Raw genomic sequence first — 17,509 nt, 5'->3', positions numbered from 1 at the left:
AAAATCAGTGGCTATTAAGCACAAGGTTGGCAGACGAAGCCGTTCGCAAGAGTCCGAACAAGCGAGAGAGGTGACGGCCGGCGAGCTAGCGGCCGAGGCGGAGTTGCCAGTTCGGATCGCAAAAACTGCGATACCTCTGGTAAAATCGACGTTGGCGGCGAAAGGTGCAGCAGAGGATGGAATGCAGGTCCCAGTTTTGCCCGTAAGGCCGTTCAAAATACGTACGAAGGACGATAAGGCTCCTATTAAAAGTACGAAAAATAGAGAGTTGGCAACCTCGGCGGATACGTTCGTGGAAGGCAGTGTCCGTCTGGATAGAAGGCCGAGGCCGGGCTCGCCGACGCTCGAAAACGATGCCAATGCTAATAGAGACGAACTTACCTCTGTCTTAAGGGAGCCTTCATCTTGGAGATCTAGACGAGATTCTCGCTCTAGATCCGTGAGCAGAGAAAGAGTGAGACGTTCTCGTTCCCTGCTAACTATCTGGGATCGAGCCAACAGCGGCCAGCAAAGATCAAAGAGACCGCGGCCGTAGGGGAGGGGGCGGCGGCCGTGGAATTCCGGGCCGTCTGTCAGAAGATAGAGGCGAGACAACATCCCTCGTGACGGAGAGTGGTACACTAGAGCCGGAGGAAGGAGAAAACCAAGAGTTTCTGGCTTCGTATGCAGAGGTTATTGATTTGATTCGTCAATTCAATAGCCTTTCGGAGAGACGAAACACCGGCCAGTATGCTTCCTCCTGGAATTGACAGGGCGTTTGGACTAAAGAGGGATACCAAGGTGTCGTATGAATTGCCTTGTTCGAGTCATGCGGAATCGGTCTTGCAACACGTAAACGCAAAGATTGCAGGGAGGGATAATTCCTTAAGATCTAATAGATCATTTAAATTTATTCCCCCTCCAATGATAAAGCAAAGGAAATATTATACGACACCGAAGGTCCCTTTGCTGTCTAGACAAATGAACCCTAATGTTGTAAGGTTAAGGCCTGGATTAACCTTGGATCAGGTTAAAATGGAGTGCCCTTCGATGACGTACCAAGAGGCTGCTACGTTAGAAGCAACAGCTTCTTCTGTCTTTCAGGCTGCGTCCTGGTTAGACCTTTGGTCAACAGCAGTGGCGAAAATTGCATCCTCGGAAGCAACAAGGAAAGTAGTGGATGAACCATTGTTCATTAGATTACTACAGTCAGGGTCCAAGGCGATTGCGTACTTGACAAATGTAAGTGCCAATGTTTGGGCAAATATCCTACTAATGAGGAGAGATGCAGCATTGGCTAGACTAAGCCGCAATGTGGATTTGGATTCCCTGTTAGCAATGAGGAATGGGGATATCTTGGAATCGCAACTACTGTTGCCAGAGGTCATACTGGAAGAGGCGATAGATAGAAGAAGGATGGACACTAACGATAGGTTGGTGCAACAGGCAGTTAGGAAAATGTCTAACAGTCAAACTACTCCTTTGGAGGGAAGACAACAGCAGATGTCTCGAAAGAAGACAGTGAGACATAGCATCCCTAATAGAGTCACAAGACCCTCTTCCCCAAAGAGGATAACTCATCGGCCCTTTCACAATAGAAACAACAGAGGAAGGGGCAATAGGGGAAGAGGGAGAGGCTCAAGAAGATAGGATGGGCGCCTCCCATCACTCGGCCACACCAGTGGGGGGTTGCCTGGCAAATCACGGGAAGGTGTGGCAGGAACTAGGGGCAGAGCAGTGGGTGGTGGATGTTCTCAGGATCGGGTATTTGATTCCGTTCGAGGTAACCCCGCCCCTGACAGATCAACCATTACCCCATGTCACTTATGCCCACAAATCTCAGAAGGCCACTATTCTGCAGGACGAAGTGAAGAAGATGATGGAAAAAGGAGCTGTGCAACAAGTATGCAGTCCGACAAAAGGCTTCTACAGCAGGATTTTCCTGGTACCCAAAGCCAACGGGGAGTGGAGGACAGTAATAGACCTGTCAACGCTGAATCTGTTTATAAGGAAAACCAGTTTCAAGATGGAAACTCCGAAAACGGTTCTACAAGCAGTCAGAATCGGAGACTTTATGCTGACAGTCGATCTAAAGGACGCATACTTTCAGATACCAGTCCATCAGTCTTCAAGGAAATTTCTCCGCTTCAGTCTTGCAGGGAAAGCTTTCGAATTCAAGGTCCTGTGCTTCGGATTGACAACGTCTCCTCAAGTTTTTACAAGAGTGTTCACCCTCGTGTCGGCGTGGGCGCATGCTCAGGGGATCAGGCTAATAAGATATCTGGACGATTGGCTGGTGATAGCAAAGTCCAGGGAGAAATTACTCAGGGACAGGGCGGCCCTCCTGCAGCTTTGTCACAGCCTAGGTATTGTGGTGAATCAGCAGAAGTCGCAGCTGGATCCAAGTCAACGTTTGGAATATCTGGGAATGGTGATAGACACAACACAAGCCAAAGTATTCCCGACAGACCAAAGAGTAGAGAAATGCAAACAAGTGGTGAATGCCTTTCTGGGAAAGCAGACACAGCCAGCAAGACAGTGGCAGGTGGTGCTGGGAATCCTAACCTCCCTGGAGAAGCTAGTACCACAAGGAAGGCTACACCTTCGGTCCCTACAATGGAGGATGAAGGAGTTTTGGTCACCAACAGTAGATCACCCGTACGAGCAAATTCCCTTGTCGGCAGAAGTGAGGAAAGACTTGCTGTGGTGGGTGGACGACAACAATCTGACAGTGGGTGTCCCCCTTCAACAATCCTCCCCAGACCTCTTGCTGTTCTCGGATGCTCACTAGAAGGCTGGGGAGCCCATATGGAGGAGTTGATGGTGTCAGCAAAATGGAGTTGCAAGGACAGAGAACTCCATATAAACGTGCTGGAGTTGAAAGCAGCTTTCCTGGCTCTACAAGAATTCAGGGAGAGAGTAAAGGGACACTCAGTGGTATTGATGTCAGACAACACCACAGTAGTAGCTTATATAAACAAGCAAGGAGGCCTAGTTTCTCGGCAGTTACATGTGATGACAGTTCAACTTCACCAGTGGGCTATAGAGAACCTGGTAGACATCAAGGCCAGGTATATTCCGGGAAAAAGAAACATAGTGGCCGACAAGTTGAGCCGCAGGGATCAGATTCTGGGAACGGAGTGGTCCCTACACCAACAGGTAGTGGACAGGATGCTCATGTTGTGGGAAGGACCGATCATAGACCTATTCGCAACCAGGTACAACAAAAAGTTGGAAGTGTATTGTTCAGTAGTCCCGGACGCAGAGGCAGTAGCAGAAGATGCGCTACAACACCCCTGGGACAATCTGGACGTGTACGCATTTCCTCCATTTTGTCTAATCCGTCAGGTTCTGAACAGGGTAATGCGGTCTCAGAACCTCAAGATGACCCTGGTAGCCCCGTTATGGCCGAAAGCAGAGTGGTTTCCAGACCTACTGGAACTCCTAGTAGATGTGCCAAGAGAGTTACCTCCATGGAGCAACCTTCTGTGTCAGCCTCACGTGGAGAGGTACCACCAGTCGGTGAAGTCCCTATCGCTTCACGGGTGGAGACTGTCAAGTATCTCCTCCGAGAGCGAGGGTTTTTTCTGCTAGAAAGCCAGCAACTCAGATGGCAGGTAATATCAGAAAATCATCTGCGACAGTATACCAAGGAAAGTGGTCAGCATACTGTGATTGGTGTCGTAGAGGGAACGTGTCTCCACTCGGTACCACTATTCAGCAGTTAGCAGACTTTCTGATATATCTCAGAACAGAAAAACATATGTCTGTATCTGCAGTGAAGGGGTACAGGGCTGCTCTAGCCTCAGTCTTACGAATGAAAGGAGTGGACATATCGTCTTCATGGGAGTTGGCCATGCTGATGAGGAGCTTTGAACAGTTATGCCCACCAAAGGAGCTAAAAGCCCCAGATTGGGATCTGACCAAGGTACTGAGTAGTCTGACAAAACCCCCCTACGAACCACTAAGGCAGTCCACGGATAGGAGCCTGACCCTGAAGACAGTCTTCTTATTGGCCCTGGCTTCAACCAAAAGGGTGGGGGAGCTACATGGCCTCTCATATCTCATAAAGCACTCGAGAGGTTGGAGATCAATGGTGTGTGAGTTTGTCCCAGAATTCGTGGCAAAGACCCAAAATCCAACAATAGTAGACGGCAGATTCGACTCCTTTACCATACCTTCCTTGGCAGACTTTGTAGACAACGACAAAGCTGAAATGCTCCTGTGCCCCGTCAGGGCACTAAGGGAGTACTTAAAGAGAACAAGGCACCTCAGGCCGGGGTGCCAGAGGTTGTTCGTAAGTACAGGACGGAACAAGAAGGAAGTGTCCAAGAATACAATATCATTTTGGCTAAGGGAGACGATCAGAGATGCTTATACTGCAGAAGACAGAGGGTCAGATAGCCAGGTGGGAGCTAGAGCTCATGACATCAGGGGTGTGAGTGCTTCCCTGGCTTTAAGAAGAACATGTCTGTGGATAAAATTCTGAAAGCTGGCGTGTGGAAGCGCCAAACAACTTTCACCTCATTTTATTTGAAAGATGTTGCCCATAGATCCTTGGACACCTTTTCCTTGGGTCCAGTGGTGGCGGCCCAACAAGTGATATAGTTCATCCAGTGCCCCTGGCGGGTCAGTTTGCGTCTAGTCTAAGATGAAGGTATGAAAGTAGAATGAATGGGATGACTGGTCTTTTTTCTTTACTACTTTCTTCCTACTCCTTTAACTACGGGCAATATGAAGGAGAGTACCGTCATGTGCTGGAACGGACTAGATGCAGGTGAGATGGTCAGCCATACTGTGAAGCTATCTTAGCTGATGATATACTTTTCAGTAGCAACACACCCCTCTGGATAATAAGGAAAAGAGGGGTGAAGATGGATCCAGTCGCAAGGGACAAGAGTAAACAGTAGAATGGTATCTACACCCAGTGGGAGGAAACCAATAGATCCGCTTATATCTTTGGTCCTAGGTTCATTGTCCATTCTCTTAGAATTTCCCTATATATTCGGAAATGGATAAGGTGGCAAACTCCCAGTCAGTTGTAGAGACTTACCTCCCTCCAATAGTAAGTCTATCCTAATGTTAAGACCGAAGGTTTGTTTCGTGTATGAACAAATACCAATTTGTAACTAATTTGTATTTTTCATAACTAACAAACCTCAGGTCTTAACAGTTAAAGGCCCACCTCGAACCACCCCTCTAGCAGTCTAAACTGGGTTAGAAATATAACTGATGGGTCACAGGTAGCCGTGGGCATTCTGGGTATACATGCCCCGTGACCTGGTATAGATGCCATTAGTCCCTGGATCTCACAAGTGTAATTTTAATTCTACCGGTTTCCAGCTTGGCGCTAGTAAATCCTAATGTTAAGACCTCAGGTTTGTTAGTTTTGAAAAATACAAATTAGTTACAAATTTGGTATTTTTACATAATTTACTACATTTTTAAATAAAGTTGCATTTTAAAACCGAGCTTTGATAATTTACTAAAAAAGAAATTAATCTCCTAAATTTGTTTCATTTAGCAGCTAATGGCTGTAATGATGGTAGTAAAATGATCCACTGATGATTTTAAGATTGTAAACATAACCAGGATGCAAATGGCACCTAACTGTTATACTCATGGATTATAAAATAATAATATGACAGTACAGCAATGCATGAAGTATAAATACATACAGCATGTAAAACAGCAGATTTTTTAAACTTTCGAATATTTTTTGTAACCATATTATTTGACTTTTGCAAATAGGTAGCTACACTCTCTCTCTCTCTCTCTCTCTCTCTCTCTCTCTCTCTCTCTCTCTCTCTCTCTCTCTCTCTCTCTATCTCTCTCTCTCTCTATTCTCACTTCTCCTCTCTCTCTCTCTCTCTCTCTCTCTCTCTCTCTCTCTCTCCCTCTCTCTCCCTTAAAGTGCCAGAAAACATTGAAAGGTGCCAGATCAGAATTTGGTCCAGCAGTGGCCTGGTCTGAAAGGTGTTGGTTTCAAGAGGTCAGACTACAGTATATTGCAGTAACGTCTGACCTTTTTGATCTGGCACTCCCATGGTCCTGCACTTATTTTAATCTGCTACCATCAGTTCGTTGAGGGGCTATGAGGGCAGTGCCATATTTTGCAACTTTCCACAGCAGCCAACAGCAGCAGTATGTTTTGGTGATACAGTCTGTAATAAAACTAAAAATGTACAGCATCAACAAGAACAGTAATTTGTGTATAATACTTGTGTGTCACGTGATTCTTAAAATTTTTTCCCAAAACATGATTTAACCAAATATAACATGCATAGTGTGAGATTCATTTCCAGTAGATTACATGAGGCTATTCCTAATACAGGGGTACCTCGTTTCTCAAACGTTTCTTTTGTCGAACTTTCCGTTTTTCAAAGAAAATTTTTGGGAAAATTTTGTATCTTTTGTTGAACAAATGCTCGTACTTTGAACTGACTGATTATCTACTTTATACTTGTATTCGATCTACTGGGTCTTACAATTTAAACTGTATTATATTTTTTTTCATTTACAATATATAGTTTAATAATAACCATATTCGACAGAATAAATAAAAGTATAAAGCATTTAATATAAAATTTAGCTTTCAATATAACATTTAACATAAAAGATGTATAAAATCATACGTAACCGCAGTGATGTCATGCCCAGCTGACTAGAGACATAACGAAGGAGCGTTGATATGTTGAGGAGAGAAGAAGAGTTAAAATATAACTGTATGTAAACACAATGACAATTCACATAAAAAGGGATTTTCCCTATAAATTTAATATAATGATAAAATTACAAGAATCAAATGCAATTCAGAAAAAAAATAAGAAAAAAATCATAATTGAGCCAGTGTTTGGTGCGCCGAGTGAGACGGTCAGTTGAACAATTTTAACAAAATAGTAAATAAAAGAACAAAGCTTTTCACAAAAAAATTTAGCATAAATGATTAACAAAATCATTCGTCATTGCAGTGATACACAGCTTACTTGAGGTAGAGGGAGGGAGCGTTCATATTTTTGAGGAATAATGAATGAATGATTTTAAGTTATCGTATGTCATGGTATTGTTGAGAAGAGAAGAAACTAAAATCTTTACTATAATATGTATGTAAAAGCAGTAACAATTCACATAAAAATAAAATGTTCTTTCATGATAAATTTAACATAATGATAAAACATGAAAACAATCAAATTAGTACAGTAAAAGAAAAGAAAAAATAAAGCTTGCTCGAGTCATTGTTCGGTGCACTGAGTGAGACAATAGAGAGAGAGAGACAAGAGGAGAGGGAAGAAGGGCTCTGCTTCCCACTGACTTATCAGCTGGGCTGGGATGATTATTCTCCCATTTCTTTCACTTACTCTCGATCTGCCCAAATCATTTTGATTTTTGTTACAGTAAAATACCTATCTAGTGACAATGGCTTTTTACAATTTTGTACTATTTTAAAAGTAACTAAGCTCTAATAAATAAACTGGCGCCGCTTTCAGCTTCTGCATGCCTTCCGATTGTTTGTTTAAATGGCTCCCTTGTGAAAAGTTATTTTGTCTCTTTCATTTTCTTTCATTCTTGACCTATTACTTGTTTGTTTGCAAAATCCTCATGTTTCTTTTAAAAGTCTGCCGTTTGCCAACAGTAAGTTGATGTATTGTGGCATAATAAATCTCGTGCACTTAAGAACCAAGTGTAAACACGCTGATTACTCTCTCTCTCTCTCTCTCTCTCTCTCTCTCTCTCTCTCTCTCTCTCTCTCTCTCTCTCTCTCTCTCTCTCTCTCAGAGACACACAATCGGACACACACACACCATCGATTCCTTTGATTATCCTTGTACCTAATATGTGAATAAAATTGATTTTGTTATAACTAACAACCACTTATTAATGCATGCAAGACACTGGATGAACAACAGCAAGTACTGAAATAAACAACCGAATTGAGAAACAGCCATTTACCTGTGGTAGTTTCCGTAATAGCACATGTTTATTTGTTAAAAATGTTTTAATTTTGAATGGTAATTTTCATAAGTAACAATAAATTAAATTCTTTTTCATCCTCTATGTAGTGGAGAAGAAATTATTGAGAAAATATACCACTCAATTTAAGGTCATAGCCTGTGCCTGAAGAAATGAATAATGTCAGGCCACAAAACATTTTGGAAGAGGCCAAAGCAGCATCTGAAACTAGCAAAATCACACTTGTACCGTTCTTCATTTAATTTAAGGTGTTTATGAATAAAGTAAGTTGCCTTTTTTAAACCCAGCTTCGACAATTTACTAAAATATGTATCTGTGAAATATGTTTTAGTTATTTTAAAATGCACACATTACCAGAGTGTACACTCGGCAAGGAAAGTTAACATACTGTTTTTTTTTAAATCCTAGGACATATATTGTTCAATAATGCCACACCAAGCAACTCTTCAAAATCATATCGTTTGTTGCTTTCTAGATTTCCATTAACTTTACACCATAAAGATTCTGTAGAGGTCCTATAATCATTTATACTTGAATGTAGAAACAGGCTCTATATTATTCGTTAATGTTGGTTTGGTAACATCAGTTCAGGGTAGAATATTGATCATCCTTTTTTAAAACCTATTGTGAAACCTTATTTATAAGTAATGTTTGACACTAAACTTGACGTAAAATTCATACGTAATTGAAGACGGATCTTAAACAATGAGAGAAGGTGTTTTAAAATTTGGGCAGTACTTGTGGAAATCGTGAGGAACAATACAGTAAAGAATGAAATATGATGAAAGAGAGAGAGCTCGCAAGCATAGGTCTATCGATAGAGATACTTAATTCATTATATTTACTTTTGAGAGATTTAAGTGATAATATTTTTTCAAATGTTTCAAAAGTGAGAGAGAGAGAGAGAGAGAGAGAGAGAGAGGAGAGAGAGAGAGAGAGAGAGAGAGAGAGAGAGAGAGAGAGAGAGAGAGAGAGTGCAAGCACAGGCCTATCTATAGAGATACTTAATTCATTACATTCACTTTGAGAGATTGAATCATAATATTATTTCAAATGTGTTTTAAAAGTGGGGGGAGAGAGAGAGAGAGAGAGAGAGAGCTAGCAAAATCTGCTTACATGAAAACTTAGGCCTATTTATAACTACTTAATTTCATCATATTTTCTTTGGGAGATTGAGTGGTAATATATATTTTCAAAGTATGTTTCAGAAATGGAGAGAGAGAGAGAGAGAGAGAGAGAGAGAGAGAGAGAGAGAGAGAGAGAGAGAGAGAGAGAGAGAGAGAGAGCGGCAAGTCGGTGCACAGATACCTGGGAAACAGGGTGATATGACTGCCAAGATTGTGCTGCACCATGCTAGATAAAATTTGAAGGATCATAATGTTCAAGTTAATTCTCTTAAGAAATTCATACCCTAATCTTGATTTCATTCGACAGTTGCCGTAACATTCAAAGATTGTAAAAAGACATGGAAAATTTTAGACACAGGCTGCGGTCATTCTTGCTCTCTTGGTATAGTCTGTACTTTTGAAAATCGGGTTCATCCACTAATCATTCACAAAAAAAGCTGTGTTAAGTAAAAATATTCATTACCACAAATAACTCAACATGTATTGCCCAGGCAATTCAAGTTTTTTATCGTGCAATAAAAGGTGATGTGTTGGGAGATCTTTCAGTCTCGTGGCAAAGAAATGCAGTCGTGTAGGGCTGTAGGCTACTACGAACTGCTTTGTAATGGGAGCATATAGTCAGAAAATCTTTGAGCTGACATGCTACTTTAACCTTGATAAAAATTTAAGTTTAAAGACAGTAGCTTTGTAAACAGCACCTAGCATTTGATCCATGTAAACCTCTAAGTAATCAAAGTGTAAAATCCGTTACGTAAGCCAGTATCCAGTGACTTGCGCTTTCCCGCTCAAAGTTCTAGGACTCCTTTAGAAAACGCTCTTGAGGATGCAACCAGATTTGCTCAACCTACCTTAGCCGTCGCAACATTGACTGCCATTGACGTCAGCTAACTTTAATCACTTTGAAATACAAACATGAGTTTGTAGAAACTAAAATAATTGCATTCACCACTTACGATGATACAATAATATCCCCGTTCATGAAGGAAAATGAATAAATATTGTCGTTGTGATACATAGTACTACAATCAGAAATTCACATTCTATGTACCAGGTCTCTATGAACGAATCCTGAGAAATTCCAATTACTTCGGACATATATCGTGTTTTTAAATATCTGAATGGTTTTGTTTTGCAGTTTTAACGTATTTGATAATTTTGCAGTGTATTTTCATATTCTAGAGTACGTACCAATTTAGCGATGTCTTTTCAATAAAACAAATGGGAAATTCGATGAACGAAAGCTAATGAAAACTGAATCTTCACTTTTTTTGTTGAGTGTACATGGTACATGATTGCTATGTTGATAAATTATATGATGGTAATAACAATATGACTATAATATGACAGTGTAGAGGATTTTGATTTGAAAGGGATGATTTCTGCCATGTGTCATTTTCTGTGGCCTAGTCCCAAGGGTGTGCTGGATTAAAGAGGTCAGACTGTATCATAATTTTTACTCTTTAGTATATTATGCACTGTTTATATTAAAAAATCTCATTCATGATACTAGTAGTCATTTTCATTAATACCTAGTAATAATTTGTCAGGTCAACATAAAGCTTGTGGTGTTCAGATATGCCAGTGTAAATATTTTGATCTATCTTTCTCTAGATGGGGTTCTGGTGAGCCAGCTACAGATCCTATTGCTGACTTCAGCAATGAAGACAAGTTGGATTCAGACGGAAAGGACAGCAAGCGTACGGGTCAGATCTTGTGGATCCGTGGCTTGACGCGACTACAGACTCAGGTATGTTCTATACTTATTAAGAGATTGATTGGTCTTCTGTGTACACTTATCTCAGGAGAAAATTCTTGAATATAGAGACTGTGTCTTGAGTTGGCTTGATTATTTTTACCTTTAATTAACACTGCTATGTTCACTTTAGTGTGGGAATACTGCCTGCTTCTTCACCTATATACCATTTTCATAGAAATTCCCAATCATTAGATACACAGACACACATGTATATATACACTGTATATATACTAGGATATTTTAGCAACCAATGCCCAATAATACATAAAAATTAAATATTAAAATTGAGGCAGATTAAAATTTGCTTTGGGGATTGGTCACTGAAATACAAGATTTGAGTTTATATAGTTATAATTTGAAAGTATATATTGGTTTTAGGAAATTGCACAATAAAATGAGTACTTGCTAATTGGCATACAGCTTTAATTTTAGAAATACTAAGTCTTCCAGTATCCTATGCTGTCTTCTTGTCCCTACACGGTGGTGAATGTAGAGAGAGACTTGTAACTCCTAGATTGCAGATGTGTCCACAAGCATACTTTGAGTCTCTGAACCTGAGATGGGTGTATTGGTAGTATTCATTTAAGAGAGTTGATCTCTTGGTTAAATACTCCTTTTTACTTAGAAATTCCCAGGGCTATGTTGATCTGTTCTTATGGAACCATTCTACCTTTTTAGTAGTAGACATCTATCTAGTGCCCAGATAGGATAGTTTTCAGCATTGTTGTGTGTGCTTTAGATTGTTAGAAGGTATTGGGTATAACCTTTCCCTGTCAGTTTTAGTTACTACATCAGATCTGTTGTTGGACACTTCTTTTTTTCTCTTTTATATAGTAGAGTAGATAATTGACAATTTTTATTGCATTTCTTCCATTTTTGGTACTGAAATGTTGTAACTCTGGAGTATTGATATATTTTTGGTATTCAAGTACTGTATTCATAAATACACACGTGAGTATCTGGATTGGAAAGCTAAATCTCCACCTTTAAAAATTCTTGGTATGTATATGCCATAGGTTTACATAATTTACAAATACTTGATTATAATGTACCTTTTAATTGATATTTATCATTCTGTTCATGTTTCTAGCAAGAATATGAATAGAGAACTTGTAATTTTCATGTACTTGTCATGTATTTAGATGTTTAGATTCACTGTTTATAGTTGGATTAGTAAGTTTTCATGAACCAGAGATTTGTGATAGAGTGGAGATTTCCGTAAACTAGTATAGTTATGAAAATTACATTGTGGGGAATTTGTAGTCACAAGCTGTGGTTTAGTTTCTGTATACTACTCAGCATTCATAGGTGTGTGGGTTAATAGATAGGATGGTTGGAAAGAAAAAGGATGTATATGTACATTGAAGTTGTCTTTCTTAGGGCTGAAGTATCTTCTAGAATAGTGTAAATCAGAATTAATGACTGTCTTGGCATAAGTTGTAGAGGTATGGTCCTTGTTTCCAAAGGAACTTTGTTTTGTAAAAAGGATCAGAAGATTAATTTGCATCTGCAGGTGATTGTGCTATTATCTTCAAGGTGAATGTCTCTTAATATTTTTGCCACAAGTAGGGACAAAGAATGACAGTTCAACACAGTGGCTTTAACATTGAAGGCAGCATTTTAACCTTGGTGACATTTTGTGTTAAATCAATATAGATGCTTAAACATTGGTCACTTCACCCAAAATTCCACAGAGGAAGTTGTCAAGTAGTTAAATTTATTCTTTTCTCAGATGTAACTTTGAAAATTAGATTTTTGGTGCCTATGAAATTTATGTAAAGTAATCTTTTCTACATTTTTGGAATAAGCAAAAACTAAGTGGAATTAAAGCAGTTGTCTTTTATTTTCTTTATATGAGAGTCTTGAAGTTATTTAAGAACACTAGAAACTACTAAATGTAAAACTTGTCCATTTACTTTTTAAATGGGTTTATGACAGAAGATTATCTTGAGAGTTAGTTATCATTAATATTTTGTATAATAGATCTGCTTGTTGTTGAAAAGTGTATCAATATATTACTATTTTTCTATCTGAAATGGTGTGCTTAAAAAACAGGTATCTCTTCAGTAATTGTTTAGCCATTATCTCTGGGGGAGTAGGTAGAAATTGCAGCTTAATGTTTTGTTACTGTTAGGATTATATTTATAGTGTCTGGGAAAACTTCATTTTTCATATACTGTAGTTAAGCAAAAATATTTCAAACATATTAGCAATATATGTGCTTACATAATTTTATCAGTACTAGTTAACCCCTGAAGCCTGAGGTTGCAAAAGCATAAAACTCACTTAGCTTAGGACCTGATAAGACTGCGCATGTCAAACTGACCCGAGGGCCATGAATTGCCAGTAGTCCCTTGCGCACACAATTTTTTAAACTTTACCGGCTTCCAGCAGGCACTAAGTTATTTATCCTAATGTTAAGACCTCAGGTTTGTTAGTTATTAAAAATAGAAATTGATTAAAAATTTGTCATTTTACCAATTTTAATACAGTGTATGATAAAATGTTTAAATTTCTTGTAAGATATGATGGTTTAATATGCCTTGATAGACAACACTCAAACACTTAGCGACAGTAAAATTGTAGCCCCTCTCTCTCTCTCTCTCTCTCTCTCTCTCTCTCTCTCTCTCTCTCTCTCTCTCTCTCTCTCTCTCTCTCTCTCTCTCTCTGTAGTATTAGCTGAAATTTAGCTGAAAGAAAGTACATAATTGAATGTTGAATAGGTAATAATTAAAGGTGTGCCCTAATTAAAACTCATCAAGTCATTCCAGACTGAGGACAATTGCATTGAGGGCTGTGGAAAACATAAAGCAAAATAAAAAATGCCAATTTTTGGCATGCTTACTCAAGCATCTGAATATGGATTTCTTTGAGTAGGACTTTTTGTTAGGCCCAAAGGCTACATAAACATTTATCAGACTCGCTAACTTCCAAATGAGTTGTTCTGTAGTAACTTTGTTAGTTCCCAAGCTTTAGGGGTTGACTGTTTTTTGTAAGCACTAGTATTGAAAGTTTACATGTTATACTTTCTATTCCTGTCTTCACTTCTTTGAAGGAAGAATGACTTTTTCTTCTGGAATTATCAGTTCTAATTGTTAGAAAATAACTGAGAGAAGGCTGGCATTTTACTGCAGCTACAATTTTCTTCTTGGTTAATCCATACATACATACACACACAAACACACACTCTTTATGAAATCATGAAGATTTATTGAATGTGAAGAAGGGATTTTAACTAAAAGACTTAATTAGAGAGCAGTCTGCTCCCAGATAATGCCACCCCTGATTATTTATGAACTTTCTGTGTTTCAATTTTACAATGCTTTACAAAATCAAAACTAAAGAGAAGTCAGTCAAATATGAATAAGAAAAGCAATGTTTATAGCTAGAACAAAACTGTTGATAACAAGGTCAAAAAAATAAGAACAGCAATAGAACCAGAATTGCCCTCATCACCCACTTTTGGCTTAAATGGTGTAGTATTTACCAATAAAATCATCAACATCAGTATCACTAAAATTCCAACACCCATGAAGCACGAGGTCCAGCCCATACACCTCATCATTAAAGCTGCTTGAAGTAAAGTGCATGCTGCTGTTCACCTTGCTATTATTATCACTCATGGAAGCAGCAAGTATTTCAGTAGTATTGCTGTTATCACACAATACACTGCTTATTGAAGACATTGCACTTTCATCTTAGTCAAAATCCCTCTCCGGAGATGGTTATTCCAAGTAGCAGGGGGAAAACCACCAAAAGTATAAAAAATGAATCTTGGGAGCGTGGTGTGTGAGAGCAAGGTGAGTACTGATTGGCCGGTGCCAGTCAGGGGACACAAGGCACTCTTTGTCTGTCCTAGCCAGTTTATTTTATTGGCAAAGCAGTGTTCCAGCCAGTATGAGTCAAAATCTTCATATTAATGACTTTCAGTCTTCTGAAGTTTTTAGTCGTAGGATGTCGTGCAGAGACGTAATTAAATGACTTCTTTAGTTTTCCTATTATGCAAACTTGTACAAATGAGGCAGAGAAAGTTCAAAGTACATAATCAGGGATCAGCTTTACCTGTGAACAGGCTCTTAATTTATTAGCCTTTTTTTGAAGACTTTGGTTGTCTTTTAGTGCCTTTTGATGCTTTTATAAAAAGTTTTTGCGTAGCAATACTTCCATGGTGCGATGGTAATCATTGGTGGTCGTTTATTTTCCATTATGCTCAACATTGGATATATTTTTAATTTTTAATCATTGTTTTTTTTTATATACCTTCAGAATGAAAAAGGTATTTTTATCAATGATGAAATGAGATTTTCAATTCGGACTAAGGTTGTCAATACTGAAACCAATAAGTGATGGAAAGATTAGCCAGTTGAAATTATTTTTGTGCATCTAGATGCTTTTGAAGTTTGAATACTGCAGGAATTTTTTTATGTCATGAATTCTTTTCATAGTTTGAGAGTAGTTTTGATAAATTGTTAGAACTACTTATACCAATTGAAGTTCTGTTAGTCAGGTTGCCTAAACTTTGAACTGGTTGTGTAAGTAAACAGTGTTTTCACTTTTTCTTTTTCTTTTTTTTCATTTTTAAAATTCCACTGGATAAAGCAGTATTAATGAAGAACCAGATGTGCTTTATGTCATTGTTGCTGTTAAATGATCAGCACAGGTACAATATTTTTCTCAAATTTTGCCCTTAGAATAGCTAGTTTTATTTGATTTCATGTAAACTATGTTAAAAATGTTTTGGATGATTCATTATTAGCAGTTTGAGTATAAGCATAAGCGTTATGTAGCAATTATAACAGAAATATTTGTTCATTGTCATAATAACATGGTCCATTCTCACAAGAATAACTATGTACGTACTATACTCCCTCTGAAGCATAAGGGATATTTTTTCATGTATATAATTTATAAAGAATTCCAACACATTTGATTTCTCAAACTATTGTTTGGCCATAGAAATTAAATGCATTTATTCAAAATCCTTTAATGTTATGCATAAATACTGCAATCCGAGGCTTAACTCTCTATATGCTTGGTTTATTTTACCAAGAGTAGTTTTAACTTTGGCACATTGTTTGATTTCCATGAAAGGTTTAGATGTGGAGTTTACAATGGTAAATTTGTTAATAGGTCCTTATATGGATACCCCAGGGTTAAGATCAGGGGTTCTCAAAGTGGACAATATCAGCCCCCAGGGGTGAATAGGACCTCCAAGAGGTTGATAAATAGTCAGGGAGTTAAAAGAGAGTTGATGAATAACTAATGGGTTAGAGAATTAAGTTACATATAGTACTCGTACATCTAAAGTTCTAGACATATTTTCTTACTAGATGTTACAATTATATCATACTGCATGTCCATTACTAATACTACCCAAATTGATTTTGACATATTGGTTTTTTCTCTTCTTGAATTATTAAAAGCTAGTGTAGGGGGACGATAGAAAATTTGAAGCTTCATTAGGGGGCTAAGGAGTTAATAAGTTTGAGAACCCCTGGTTTAGATCAAAGCATAAGACAGATCTAAGATCCTATTTTTGTGAGAGTTCCTCCACACATTTTCATGCTAGTGATGTAGGCAGTATAATTTATGGGTAGGCCAGTACAAGAATGTATCTATACAAGCAGTATACTATACAGTTACTTTATTCTTCTTTCCCTATTATGACTAGAATAGGTATATCTATGAATAAGCCTGAGGAATTGAAAGGCGACATTCCATGAAAAAGAGATTTCTGTTAGATGTATCACAAGAAAGACATTCAGATAGTGGACATTTCCATTGAAATTTCAACGTAGCAGTGTTATAGATAAGAAATGTTAAGGATTTATAGGAATTAAATATTTTGGTTCTCATGGGTTATCTAGTATATTAGTATTTTGATGACTTTACTGTACATTTTGAAATATTCTATCTACTTCAAATGGTTTCTCAAAGGGCTAGTTTTCACTATGAAAGTTCAGTTTTATCTGGTTTGATTTCTTCATGTTCATCATACCAAGAGTTTCATTGTCTTTTGAATCCATTTACAGGATCTAGCTTTTGCTTATTTGTACATTTTCCCATTTGTCTACAGGAATGTTTTCTCGTAGTGAATCTAGTTAACCTACTCACAAAATATCAGTGTATTTTAGTGTAAGTGATAATTACTTTGATACCTAAATCCAGTTTGTTTTCCTCTATAGTGGACTAGTATTTTACTGAAATACTTCATCATGCAAATGACCATGTCATATCCTTATATTGAATGAAGAATGGGATGAGGCATGTTGAAGTAAGACTTCCTTAGTTAGTAGAAGTGTGACCCATTTTCAGAAACCACTTTCTTTAGGTAATGTGACTTCTATACATTTTAAGTTTGTCATGTAAGGGATTTCAGCGTACACCTAATCAAGTGGCTGAACTCCTCCAAAATCACCTTTGGAGGTAAGAAACTGTATGAATTTCAGAGCTATAAGTTCATGGTGTATTTGATCAAGCATCCTACAGAAGTATCTACAGAAGTATTAAATTAAACTAAAGATTTAACAGAATGGCATATGTTTAAAATCTTTAGCACTCTTGTTCTTTTTGTATGACTTGTCAGATTTTTTGTGATAACTGATCTGCCTTTACCCTTTTATTTTCTTGCTGACTTTTGTTGGAACTGTGTGTTGAGCAGACTGACATTATTGCT

General features: G+C 38.2%; 1 protein-coding gene across 20 annotated transcripts in view; it reads left to right on the top strand.

Moving 5' to 3' along the window:
• The window catches only part of LOC135226765 (plasma membrane calcium-transporting ATPase 3-like), a 538,460-nt gene that overhangs the window by 489,782 nt on the left and 31,169 nt on the right, over positions 1-17,509 (top strand). For all 20 annotated transcript variants that reach the window (XM_064266580.1, XM_064266568.1, XM_064266575.1 and 17 more), the window contains one exon: positions 10,689-10,824. In XM_064266580.1, the coding sequence (XP_064122650.1) occupies positions 10,689-10,824 (136 nt within the window). The remainder of the gene's footprint in view (positions 1-10,688; positions 10,825-17,509) is intronic.

This window comes from Macrobrachium nipponense, chromosome 20 (genome assembly GCF_015104395.2).
Source record: "Macrobrachium nipponense isolate FS-2020 chromosome 20, ASM1510439v2, whole genome shotgun sequence".
Classification (NCBI taxonomy): domain Eukaryota; kingdom Metazoa; phylum Arthropoda; class Malacostraca; order Decapoda; family Palaemonidae; genus Macrobrachium; species Macrobrachium nipponense.
The sequence above is the reverse complement of the archived record's forward strand: the minus strand, read 5'-3'. Positions and strand labels throughout refer to the sequence as shown.